This window comes from Verticillium alfalfae, genomic scaffold (genome assembly GCF_000150825.1).
Source record: "Verticillium alfalfae VaMs.102 supercont1.1 genomic scaffold, whole genome shotgun sequence".
In the NCBI taxonomy this organism is placed as follows: domain Eukaryota; kingdom Fungi; phylum Ascomycota; class Sordariomycetes; order Glomerellales; family Plectosphaerellaceae; genus Verticillium; species Verticillium alfalfae.
Window position 1 is genome coordinate 514444 of NW_003315038.1, and position 12814 is coordinate 527257.

At 57.6% G+C, this 12814-nt stretch overlaps 3 protein-coding genes across 3 annotated transcripts in view; 1 reads left to right on the plus strand and 2 right to left on the minus strand.

The window, feature by feature from the left end:
* Positions 1-9627: 9627 nt before the first annotated feature.
* VDBG_00167 (solute carrier family 25 member 36) lies at positions 9628-11014 on the minus strand (the record flags this gene model as incomplete). Its single annotated transcript, XM_003008440.1, has 4 exons — positions 9628-9641; positions 9739-10467; positions 10544-10683; positions 10929-11014. The coding sequence occupies 4 exons, from the start codon at positions 11012-11014 to the stop codon at positions 9628-9630; spliced, it is 969 nt and encodes a 322-aa protein (XP_003008486.1).
* Positions 11015-11231: 217 nt separating this feature from the next.
* VDBG_00168 (predicted protein) lies at positions 11232-11642 on the minus strand (the record flags this gene model as incomplete). Its single annotated transcript, XM_003008441.1, has 5 exons — positions 11232-11253; positions 11309-11345; positions 11403-11431; positions 11491-11537; positions 11616-11642. The coding sequence occupies 5 exons, from the start codon at positions 11640-11642 to the stop codon at positions 11232-11234; spliced, it is 162 nt and encodes a 53-aa protein (XP_003008487.1).
* A 133-nt stretch (positions 11643-11775) lies between these two features.
* Positions 11776-12814, plus strand: part of VDBG_00169 (splicing factor 3B subunit 4) — a gene marked incomplete at both ends in the record, with an annotated part of 1784 nt that continues 745 nt past the window's right edge. Inside the window, 2 exons of the mRNA XM_003008442.1 lie at positions 11776-11954; positions 12223-12779. Of these exons, the coding sequence (XP_003008488.1) occupies positions 11776-11954; positions 12223-12779 (736 nt within the window). The remainder of the gene's footprint in view (positions 11955-12222; positions 12780-12814) is intronic.

The window sequence follows — 12814 nt, forward strand, 5'->3', positions numbered from 1 at the left end:
CGGGAAGGGGAGGGCCCAAGGTCCCATATCCCCTTTGGGGAGGGTTTGCACCCCCTCTGGCCAGGGCCCTGGGAGAGGCCATTCCAAATTTCCTTCCCCGAAAGGGGAGAAGGGAGGGGGAGAGAAGGGGGGGGGGTAAGCCTTTGGGAGGTTGGCACAGCTCATCCCTGGGAGCAGGAGGAGGGAAAACCCCGACCCCTGCAATAAACCCCCCCCCCCCCCTCCGCTGTTGCCTCCTCCACCCCCAACTGCCAGGTCGCCAGGATGGTGTGGTGACCAAAAGACGGGAAAAGAGGCTTGGTGCGGGATGGTAGACTTCAGGTCCTGAGGCGTCATCCCCCCTGATCATGATCCAACCCGCCTTGCCTGGTCGGGCTTGGCCCTGACTATGACCTTGACGATGATCCCGACTGGCTGACTGGGGCGGCGGACAGGGCCGGTGCACTAGCTCTGCCTGTTGGACGACGAGCGGCGTTGAGAGGCTTGAGCTGGGGGACCAACGGGGGGCTCCATCAGTGACAGTCGCCAGCCGAAGTCAGGTCGGGATAGGTCGAGCCGGTAAATGAGACATGTTGTGGGGAGAGTGAAATCGGCTTGACCTGGCTGGCTGATAGCAGCTGGATAGTGTCAAAGGGCCCTGAAAGCACGTCTGAGGTGTGCCGTGGCCGAGTTGGCTGTGCTATGTTGAAACAGACAGTTGTGTTAGTTGGACGGAATAAACATTAGGCGTGCAGATGCAACGAGGTGCTGCTCATTGCTTGTTGCTTGTTCATGCTCCGGGGCTCTAGGCAGGCCTCTCGGGGTGCTGTGGAATCGATCGGCCACGCAGAGGCGGCAACGGGTACAGAGGGCATAGCCCTCGGACAAGCCACCTGCCAACTAAGTCAACTTTGACGTGTCCGCCCAGTCCCGCCATGACCACCATATCGCAAGTCAGGTCGCTCTGCCCTATGCTGGTGTGGGAGCTTCGTGGGAAACGTTCGACAAGGGTCGCGGTGGAGCGGTCTAAGGTAGGGCGGCGAGATAGGGAATCTCGGGGTCAAAGATGCGTGGGAGGGTCGGTCGCAAGTCGGGAATAGAGATGTCAACGCATAGATAGGTCGTAGCGTACTTCAGCAGACTGGCAGAGCTTGCGAGGACCAGGCGATGAATGCTGGACATCGAGGGAGTTGACAACAGCACAGCCTGCGGAACACGGGGCTCGCAGCCACAGTATTGGTGGAGTGGGGAAAAGGACCCGAGTGGGCTGCTGCTGTGCTCAGCATCGCTGGGGTTCCCAGACATAGTCCACGGCAGGCACACCAGGGGAAGACCCTGCTGTTTGGGATCTCAACTCTGCACTAGCTTCATCTCGTTCTCGCGCACAAGCCATTGACCAGTGCGGGAGGAAGGGGTGGGCAAGGGGGGGTTTGCCTACCTAGGTACATGTATGCCTACGCTAATCTCTTCGTCTTTCACCATTCACCCCACCTCTCACCCCACCCGTACTTGGTGCGTGTACAGGTAGCGCACAGAGAGGGTAAGTGCACCCTAGCCCCCAGCTTGTGCCCCCCGTCCAGTATGCCTGCCTGCCCCATTAGCGCGAGTGATCCGCTGTCTGTCTAATGACGCACCCGCTCGAGCCGGTGCTGGACCCCCAAACGCTCCCTGGCGAACCCCCCATGACCCTTTGTCACGAAACGAAGTGCAAGAATAGAGCAGCAAGCAACGCAGAGCAGCGAGGCAACTCCCCCCACGAAACCCTTCTCGAGGATCAGCAGCTATCACGAGCATCAGCGCCATCAATATCGCCATGGGCATCAACGCCATTTCCCCTACGTTTGTGTCATTCACCGCTCAGTCCAAGCCTTCGTCGTGAGCAGCTAGCTGTAAAATCTCGCCATCGTCAACCACGGCGAGGAACAACTGGGAAACCCCTACTTTCTTCGTCGCTTGCCGCGGTCATCATCATCGGACAGGGTGCCGCGAATGTCGTTGATCAGCAGTCTTCAGCTTTGCATGCCGCATCGCTTCTTTCTGCGCAATGCGACTTGCGCAAGCTGGTTCTTAGCCCAGGTGCCTCCGCGCTTGGATATGGGATATCTGACAGCTCGCAAACTCCCCTCGCAACATGCACCTGGCTTGGTGGCCTCCCAGGGTTGGAGGCCCACTCGAGACAACCCTTGCGCCAACCATCCGCTACGTGTTCCGCTCTCCAGCAGCACCAGACATGAAAAAAAAATCAATTATACCAAGGCACCCAGCGCTCTTCAGCCAATCCTCATGCAAGGGACGCAGGCAGTCACCATCCCCGCGCAGTACGTTCCGTTATACTTCGTGCCGCCTATGGTAGGTACCCACCGCGCATCTGGCATCATCGTATATCTCGCGTTGTGCAGATCAGATCTTGATAACACCAGGCCCCGTGTGCGTGTTTGAGTACTATTCCGCTCAACTCGAGCCGCACCTGTTCAGCTTTTCCACCAGTCCGTTGTAAGGAAAAAGGAGAACGACGTGCTTCGTGTATCCAGCTGCACCCCGCCAGCAACGCCAGCTCGCAACTACTGATCAACTAGTGTAGTGATAGATACAAACTAGCATTTGCGCGAAGCTTCTTACAACGGGGCCCGTCTTCGGAGTTGTCAGATCCCGTAGGCTCGCCATCGACGTCAGAGCAAACTGACATGGGCAGGAGGGGACTATCTCAGGACGCTGAATGTAGGCTCGCTTCACCTGGCTTGCTCCTTGTGATGGGCAACTGGCTCAAACTCGCCGTTGAACAGATCGCACCGTTGTGGTTTGAACCCCCCTCAGCATATCATGATTATGATTCGTACAAGAGATCACGATCCGATCTGAAGGATGAATCCGCGCGCATCTCAAGGTGTCCGACAACGTACTGTACCTACCTCCACCAGGGGCGCTGTCTCTTGTCACGTCAGATATCAGATTTCGATTTTGCCCGTGGTAAACACAACTAGCACCCTTGTCCCTCTCTTGCCCTAGTCTCACTCCTGGGAGGCTTCCGGACTGCCGCGGGTCTTGGCAGGAATCCACTTGGACCAGGGAGACTATTAGCCGCCACCACTTCGAGCGGATATGATTTGTGACAGAAAACTCCTCGATGCTCACACTCGTCGACGATGTAACAAATCGATCGCTACCAGCGCTTCGCGCAAGCACCACGATCTACTCCAGACGCTTTGCAATCCGAAGCAGCGTCTCTCTGTTGGAGACAGAAAAACCGTTGCGGCGAGGAGCAAGCTGTGCAAGCCCATCAGGCATTGTTCTCTCCCTCTACACATTCACTTGCCTTGACTGCCCGCCACCTTTCCCTCATCACGCGAAGACAACCTCGTCTAGGTAACGAACCCGAGACAGATCAAAAGGATTGGGTTTCTGCGGGGGGTCGCCGGGGACCTAAACAAGCACGAATGAGTTGATCGCCGAACAATATCGGACGCGAGTGTCTCCTCGTTGACGGCCGAGTGACTCTGGAGATCCACCCTGCATTGCCAGGCGCGATAGATTACTCAACAGAGCTCGCATATGATGAAGTCTGGACTTGATCATCAGGAGCGCCTCCTCTGCATCCTCAGTAAGGCGTTGCCAATTTGACTTTCCGCTAATGTGTGCCATGAGATGGCCAGCCGTCATTCATCTCAGTGGCCGAGCCAGGCTGTAACACCTTGAATCCGGCCCGCTGGGAGGAGAGACCCGATGCAAAAGCAATTACGCAGGGGCTAAATCGGGCTTAGCGATGCTGCAGGCCGATGATGCCAGTGCGCAAGACCCAGAAATGCGGTTAGTGGGTGAAGGTCGTCCATGTACTGTCTCGGTGTTGGTTGGTCATGACCAACCATCTGGCGAGCCGTCACCCAAAGACCATGGAATGTCTGAAAAATCAGACAGGCAGGCCAGCCACTGCGATATTCAGGTTTTCTGATGACCTTATCACCGAAAGCAACTCGACGCTGGGGTTCGAACAGCCCGTGAGCTTGGAACATAGGAATCGACTCTCAGACCCCATTCAATATGAGGTCCACAGGGCCGTGGCTGTGCCAGAAGATAAGATCTTATCAAGCCGTCCCGTTGCTGCAACCTCAGCTCTCTCATCCCAACTCATGGCTGGCCAATGGGTACGGCGGATCGAGTCTCCGCATCCATCTATCCATCCACCACCCACCCAACTCGCATATCGAGCCCATTGCACCAAACACTCCAATGGACACCCGAGGAGACAAGCTGGGTCAGGCGCATCGTGACGACCTCATGGTCGAGTGACAAGGCACTCGGTCCATGTCTTGCGCGCGAGCAGCTCATATGGCAAGGAACACCTGGCATGTGACATGGACGAGTATCGTGTGACGGTTGAGGAAAGGGCCTAGACGATCCGTCCCGCCTTCAGGTACTTTGCTAATGTTTTAGTGAGCCAACTAATCAAGCACAGACGTATAGCTTTTTCCCGCGTCACGATCACGACAGGCTGCCAGATGGTCTCCGAATCCAGAGGCGTAATTATTACGCTCGGCAGTTCTGAGCACCGAGCAAGCCTCAGCCCGCGTCGGCCAGTCAAACGTCAGAAAAAGCTGCAAAGTCACGCACGCTTGGTTATTTACAGCTTGAAACAGAGCTCTGAGGATGTCGCCATTCGTGCGACAAGGGCCCAGAGACCCCCTTTCCCCAACTAGCCAAAAGCCAACAGCGGGCTCTTTGTTCAGGCAGTCCGAACCCCAGGGGCCATGGAATTGACGCGCCCGCTCAGCCTTACCATTGGGTTGTATTGGTCAACCCCAGAACCTGTCCCTGCGGGGTTCAGCGATTTACACAACTGTTGACGTCGCCAATCACAAGCTCGAGACTAGGAGGCGTTCTGCTGATTGACCAAGTCCACTATCAAGTATCAGCACGACCAAGACATTTCTGAGGATTCCAGGCTACCGACTGGTGGCAAGCCTCCGTGTCATCCGACCTGACATGAGTACTGTCTGTAACAAAATACTGCAAGTGGAGTGGAGCGCCGCAAGACCATGAGTGCAATTCATCAGCTTCCCTATCACATCTCAAAATGTCAAACGAAGCCCGAGTGCAGCAAGCTGGACACTGGCCCGTCCCCTGAGTGGGCTCCCTCATCTGGCCTATCGTCAACGCTCGCTACTCAGTACGAATCTGATCAATGTCGCTTGTCATTTTTGGGTCTGTGCGCGTGCAACAGGCGGCTGGCGGAGGGTCGAAACGGCTTGACGTGAATACGACAGCCACAGACTCTGTAGTCGTCTATTGTTTGTGATCGGGCCATCAAACCAAACATCGTAGGGGGACCGCCTGCCGTCCCTGCAGCACCCGTAACGCCCTTTGACGTGTTGCCGTTGAAGCGGAGATGAGATGGAGCGAAGATGAGATCACGCTTGCGAGATGCTGTTGACCCGCTCACGGACTTGGAGCCAAGATGATGCAAGTGAGGACTTGAGCTGGCTCTGAGACAAGGCCATGCAGGGGTAAATTGAAATCTTTGATGATGACAACATGCCGCCACCGTGGCTGACAAACTGATGAGGCTGGACAGCGATACTTTCCCGTCACCTGAATGCCAGCATTCTTGCAGTGCACGCTTAGGGTCATGACGGTGAGGCGCGATACAAGGTTTTCCGCGGGAACAAACTCGTCGACTCTGTTGCTTTCCGATATCTGGGACGAATCGTCATCCATGACAGAGTGCACACCATCTCATCGTCGGCATCATGTGCCGGTCAGAGCAAGCCTGCCGGATCGTGGCGTTCAAAGATCTTGGGCCCTATTCGGATCTGTTCGGTGGGGGAGGGGGCAATGAGTTTGTGGTGTGCTAACACACTAAAAGTCTTGAGACGAACCTCGACCTTCGTTTGTCATTGGCGCCAGGCGCTGGACCACTCTCGCTGAACCGACATTTCTGGTGGGCACACATCACTGCCCGTCTCGTGCGTCACGTTATCGCCAGGCCTCCGCCAAACCACACTGTCTCACCTTAGTCGACCTAAAGATCAACTAATGACGCGGAGCGCGGCGCAAGGGGCGCGAAGAGGCCTGAATCGGCCGTTGAGAAGCATATGTCAACTCCGGATGATGTGCGCCGGCGAAAGATTGGTGGGTCACGAGACCCTCCAACCATCTCATCCGACGAGTTGAAATCTCGTCTCGCTTTCATCTCGCCCAAAAACTAACAAAGCTCAGGCCGGTTGCCGCGCCTGCGTCCATCATGTTTGTCGCTTCAAGGGGTCCCCTTGCACTGCTGCGAGGCTTCGTCACTGGCGTCCTCGGACTGAGATCCGCAGGCCAAACGGGCAAGCATGAACTCGACGCAGGCACAAACCTTTTTCTTCGCCAACAGCCCTGTCGACCAAATTAAAGACCAACGGCAACTTGGTTCTGGACGATGAAAGTCGAAACGACACACGGACTCTCATGCCATCTTTACCTGATCGTATGCCAAGTTGGGATCGCTGCTGCCAGAATCGGCGAAGTACATGAACCGCGCAGGACCTCATCGAGAAACCGGGGCATAGGGAGCTTCGAACGCAAGACCCGATCCTGTGCTGTGACCCCTGCCCTGGTCTTTTGGATTCAATCACGGGGCCCGGTATCGAACCAGATGTGGGCCGCCCATGGTACGCAAAACCTCGCCAGTCGGAAGACTGAGTTTCCTGGCGAATGAGTGTCCAACAAGAGGCCTCACACCCATCATCATTCACTGTTCGGTCTTTTTTTTCGATGCAATGCTGACTCTCTGCATATGTGAGATGTGACATACATATGAGATCCTGCCCCTCGTGCATCAAGACCTCAATCCCAGGTTTTCGGACTCAAGAGGTCCTCTCGCAAGCTCTCCCCCATTGATCACGGCCATCCTTCCTCATCTAGGCTCTCTGCCCCGATGTAGGGAGACTGACGTCCAAGCTGGCACTCCAACAGATCGCGCGCTGCGGGATCTACACAGATACCCGTCGATCATGTTTAGACCTTCTGTCGCTTTTCGTGTCCAAATCTCAAGTCGCCGACCACATCGGGCACTCCCTGTCGGGTAGACGAAGGGGGGGAGGGGCTACCCACCTGGCGTCGACACGATGAGGCCTTATTAGCGACGATGAGAGAGGGGCAGACGCTTGGCCAGACTGGCTCTTGTGTGGGTAAATGGGAGGAAAGGTTAATATTCAGTCGGTGTGCTTCACTTCACAGTTTGCACGCCGCAGTGTCACCTCGCATATCTCGCAGGATCTTATCGGTCGTGGACTACCGTGACGGAGAAACTGACCTGTCAGGGTCACTCATGCTGCACTGTCGCGATGGGTCAACCATGTGGGCCTCACTGACTCTGGCGTCACAGCCGGACAACCGCGACAACGACGACGACGACGAAGACGAAGACGAAGCCGACAGCCAGGGTCAATCGCCAATTGCACACCGCACCCCTACCCCCCACGTCAAGTTCCACTAGCAAGTGTCCTTGTGAGCGCTGCGCTCGCCGTGGCTTTCGTCTCGTTTCTGTTCTGCGATCATGCCGGGCGACCATAAAATGCGACAGTAAAGTTTCCTCGCCAACACCGATGATGCCGGGATATCTTCGTCGCGTCAAAGCTCACACCCCCTCCCCTCCCCTCCCTCCCTCACCCCTGGTCCCAAGATACTTTCGGCACGTCCATTTTGATGATGTGATCGCGAGAGTGCAACGTGCGATCATGGTGTTTCGCGTTTGATCCTAGCGAGGTAGGGTACGGGGCAGGCATGAGAAGATCATTCTGGGGGCTCGGCCATACTCTCATCAGCCCCCCCCCCCCTCCTCCCCTCAGAGACGCCTTTCAACCTTCGGCGGGGGCGGGGGCTCATCTCTGGGATTTACTCGCAAGATAGGCAGTACAGGGCAAGATGGGCATGAGGAAGGCCCACGCCACCCCCTGCCAAAGAGTACCGCTCAAAGATCTGACCTGTCCTGTAACCCCCCAGTCCGTGTCGGGGGATCAGACTATGGTATCTTTGCCTTTGACTTTTGAGGGGCCGGGCGGCCCGGTCATCTGCGCGCGCTCTGCCTCGGGCGATAACCTTGATGCGGAGACCGGGTACCGCAGACGGCGGGCGGGCGCAAGGCTGGCTTTAGATTTTCTGTAGAACCTGCCCTATCCCTGAACGAGGGCCGCCGTAGGCCCCTTCACGGGGTTGGCGCAGGGCAGTGATGTGCAACAAAGTGGGCGTGGAGGTCCCTCATTTGAGGCGAGGGTGGAGGTGAGGGGGGAGGCCGGCAAAGTGAGAGAGGCGAAAGGCGGAGTGCGAAAAAGGGGCGAAACGGGGGGAGGCGGGGGTTGGACTGGCTGAACCTACGTAGGTCTTGGGACGTAAGGGAGAAACCACATTATGCAGACTACGTGGCTCGGCTGCCGGTTCGGCTTTAGGTACTCGAGACTCCGCCAAGACGGCCATGATGTCTTGCCCTCGCCGGGCAAGAGGGGTTCATGGGGGTGAATTGGAAGAATCTCTTGAGGTCACGCCTGAACTTTCGTCCACGAGCTGCGTGGATTTCTTGATGCGAGCACACCGCTGCAGCGCAAGCAATGGGACCTGGGAACTTTGAGATGATTTGCTCTGAAAGAGAGGCAGGGAGGGTTGCGGATCCTTTCTGCCTTGCTGGAGCCTTGCTCTGCGGCAGCAGCAGCAGCAAGGTCATGCTTGCTCGCCGTGCTTGTAAGAGTTTGAGTCTGCATCGAGGGCCCTCTGCGAAAGCTCAACGGGATTGGATGCTGTGCTGGCAAGACTGTCTAACATTACGCTGCAAGTGAGCTGAGAGCTGCTACTTGAAGCCTGTCTAGCTGACAGCATGGAGGGAATAAAGTCAAAATAACAAGAGGTGGATGTCATGGCCACCTCATGGTAATGGAGCCGAGGCAGCGTGGGTTTCTTAGACTATGTTACAGATGACAAGCACAGATGTCAGGAGGCCACGTCCAAGGGAAGACAAGTGTGTTGCGGCCGCGGGAACGGCACAGTCAGGGACGGCTCGCATCTCTCTCCCCCCTCCTTTCCCTTCCCGCTCACTTTGTTCTCCTCTCTTTCCTTTCCAGCCGGTTCATGTTTGCTTGTCTGAACGCTTTGCCTGCGAGCCAAGCGTGGCCCTAGGGCCAACGCACGAAGAAGTTTGACAGCGGCGACGGCGGGGCTTTTTCTGCGCCGGCCGTCCGTCCGTCCCGCGTTGTTGCTGCAGCGGGAGACGATGGTGCTAGGGGGCCACGGGGTAGTGTTTTATTTTCTTTGGCCGTTTTCTGTCCAGGGACCGTGGCCGTCCCCGCGTTCCTGCGTTGAAGGGACCTGTTCTGGTTTCTTTCTGCTAGTGAGGTACTCTGTAGACGTTCCTGAAGATCGTGCGTGGTGCGAGGTCCCCCCCCTCTCTCTGCAGCGCTAGGGCCCGCCGGGTCGAGTCGTGAATGACTTACTCGACATGAGCGCACGGTAGCTGAGCAACAGCGTCAATTTTGCGCCGATGGCTGTAGATTCTGAATTTTTCGCCGCCGAACAAAAGTCGAGATGTGACGGGTGACAGAAAAAAATTAGACATTGTATGCGCAGCGCCCGCGGTGACGAGGCATCCTCTTGATATGTAACATGACCGTGTCACATATGGCAGTCTCAAGCCTCCAGCTCTCAGGCCCTTCAGGCCCCATGCCACCATCCGGGTAGGTAAAACTTGACATTCTCGTAGACGAGAAAGGTGACCCAGGTGGCGGGCATGACGCGTACGACACCGGGAACGAGGCCGCGGTAGAACCCCCTGAAGCCCTCCTCGCGCCAGAGCTGGGTCGCGACGCCGCGGACGCCGCGGCCGAAGCGCGCGTCGGCGTCGTAGTTCTGCAGGCGGCTGCGCAGCACCTGGTAGGGATAGGTGACGGCGCCGGCGGCGAGCTTGGCGGCGGAGGAGAAGGAGGACGGTGGCGTCGTTGCCGAGGCGGCCGTCGTCGGGGGCGCCGGCGGCACGGCGGGCGCGCAGGTAGACGCGTTTGGCGGGCTCGTAGACGGCGAACTGGACGGCGCCGTGCGAGACGCCGACGAGGCCGACGGCGAGGCCGCGGTAGAAGCCGCGCCAGCCCTCGGTGGCGAGGATGCGGCGCGCGCCGGCGAGCATGCTCGGGTAGGCGCCAGCGTCGCCGCGGTCCGACGACAGCATGCGCGTCTTGAGCACCCAGACGGGGTTCGTCAGCACCTGCGTCAGGGCGCCGGCGCCGGCGGCCGAGAGGAGAAAGTGCGGCGTCGAGAGGGTGCGGTCGCGCGTCGTGCGGTCGGTGCCGCCGGCGAGGAGCCGCTCGATGCGCGACTTGAAGAAGAAGAAGGACGCCCAGGACGAGGCGTTGCCGATGAGGTTAGGCGTCAGACCACGGTAGAGCGAGGCCACGGGGTGCGGGTTCTGCGTCAGGGAGCGGATCAGGGACATGGTTGTCAGCGGTTGCTTGGGCGCTGTCGAGCTGCGGTGGACTGGAGGGGGGGAGGCTGTCAGTTTGGGTGTTCTGCCTGGTGAGCAGGTATGTGTGTATATGTGTGGGAGACGTACTCTGCATGCGCGTCTTGACAATGTCGAGGGGATGAACGACGAGCGTCGCAACGGAGCCGGCGGAGAGGCCAGCGATCGACTCGACAACTGCGGGTGAGAGGCCCGCATCGTTGCGGTCGGACATGGCAGGCGAGAGAGGTCTAGTTTACATGGCGATGGAGGAAGACTGCCTCGACGGAGGTGGTTGGGGAGGGGATGGAAGTAGAGGAAGAAATATTCCTCGGTGTGCAGCTGCGATGTGGAAAGAAGTCGAGCTTTGGAGTTTTCGGAGCTCAGAGCTTCTGCCAGGAAATGTACGTTTTGGTGGTGCATGGGGTGACCTTACGTCACTCTAGCCGAAATTTCGTGACGAGCTCTGCGCATTTAATCAATTGCCTGAACTTACGGAGACGAGCAGTCCAAGTCACGGTCACGGTCATGGAGAGCGATAGCATCCAGCATGGGTTGGTTCTTCAGAGCGGTTTCATCCATTATGACAGCTAGTGGTACATTTCATTCACGACTGAGCCAACAGAATCTTCTCTTCTGCCGCCGTCGGCCGGCACGCTCCCCTGAGATGCTACCCAGTACGGGCCCTGCGCATCCATCCCTGGCGCCTGGATCGCAAATCCCTGAGCCCTTCTGCTTCTTTTATATCATACATGTACATCGAGATGCTCTCGTTTTTCTTTCCGAGACGGCGAGGTGTCTAAGAGAGGGGGGACAGGAGGCTTTCGTGGGTTAGCGTTTCGTGTCGGATACTCAAGACTGCTCGAAAAGGCTTACCGGATGACCGAAGGGCGGGGGTCGCTGCGAGTGTAGCCTGCCATGTGTTAGCTTCGTCGTTACCGTCGTCTGTCGTCGTGCTCTCGCATCGTACCAAGGTAGAGGATCAAAGGCAGATAGCCACTGTATAAACGTCAGCCTGGTTCTCTCCATCGAGATTGCCGTGTCGGGGGGGAACATACTAGTGAAGGGCGACGCGCGAGACCTCAATGATCTTGCCGATGCGCTCCTGCGAAAGCAACTATCAGTATTGATCCGAAATGGCAGTGTTCGACTATTGCATGTGTCGAGGATCAGCCGCTCATACCTTGGACTCTTCGGAAAGGGCGAACATGACGTCGGTTGGGGGACGTAAGGCAGTGTGATGGTTGGGAAGCCTGGGTCTTCGAGTCGGTCGACCGCTTGTAATGCCGTCGAGGTTCGCGGGTGGATGGGAGATTCGGATGTCGTCGGTGACTTCAGTCGCGATGCACGATGGAGCTCTGTCTGTCTGTCTGTCTGTCTGTCTCCTGGATCCCGATGGACTTTTTTCGATCCCGGAAAAACCGCGGCACGACAGAACCAACAACTCATTGCCGCGGCGCCTGCGCATGGGGCCGCGCCTAGAACACCCGCCTAAGCGCGCGACACGGCTCTCGATCTGCAGGTACGTACCGCTTGCATCGCCAAATTTCCTGGTGAACCTTCAAAGCTTCAAGGCTTCAAGGCATCAGCTTCACTTCGACTCTACGCCTGACCCGAACGCTGTGACGACCGCCGCATTCGCTCCCTTTCCAATTCCTCGATTCGAATCACGAGACACGCGAGTCGTCTTCGAATCCAGACACAATCGCAACCATGGCGCAAAATCGACACTGGTAAAGCTCCTCTTGTGCCTCTCCAGATCAGTGACACCCCCAGCTAACGCGACACAGGGAGCAGGACAAGGATGCGACCGTCTACATCGGCAACATCGACGAGCGCGCGACTTCAACCATGGTCTACGAGATCATGCTCCAGATGGGCCCCATCCACAACATTCACATGCCCCGCGACCGTGTCACACAAACCCACCAGGGCTTCGGCTTCGTCGAGTTCCGCACCCCCAGCGACGCAGAGTACGCAGCCAACGTGATGAACGGTGTCAAATTGTACGGCAAATCCCTGCGCGTCAACAAGGCAAGCGCAGACAAGCAGAAGCAGGCCGAGGTCGGCGCCGAGCTCTTCGTCGGCAACCTCGACCCCATGGTCGACGAGAAGATCCTCTACGACACCTTCTCTCGCTTCGGCCCCCTCCTCACGCTGCCCAAGGTCGCCCGCGAGGACAGCGGCAACTCCAAGGGCTTCGGCTTCATCTCCTTTGCCGACTTTGAGAGCTCCGACGCCGCCGTCGAGAACCTCCACGGCCAGTACCTCCTCAGCAAGGAGGTGTCTGTCCAGTACGCCTTCAAGAAGGACGGCAAGGGCGAGCGCCACGGCGACGCCGCCGAGCGTGAACTTGCCGCCCAGGCCAAGAAGCGCAACATT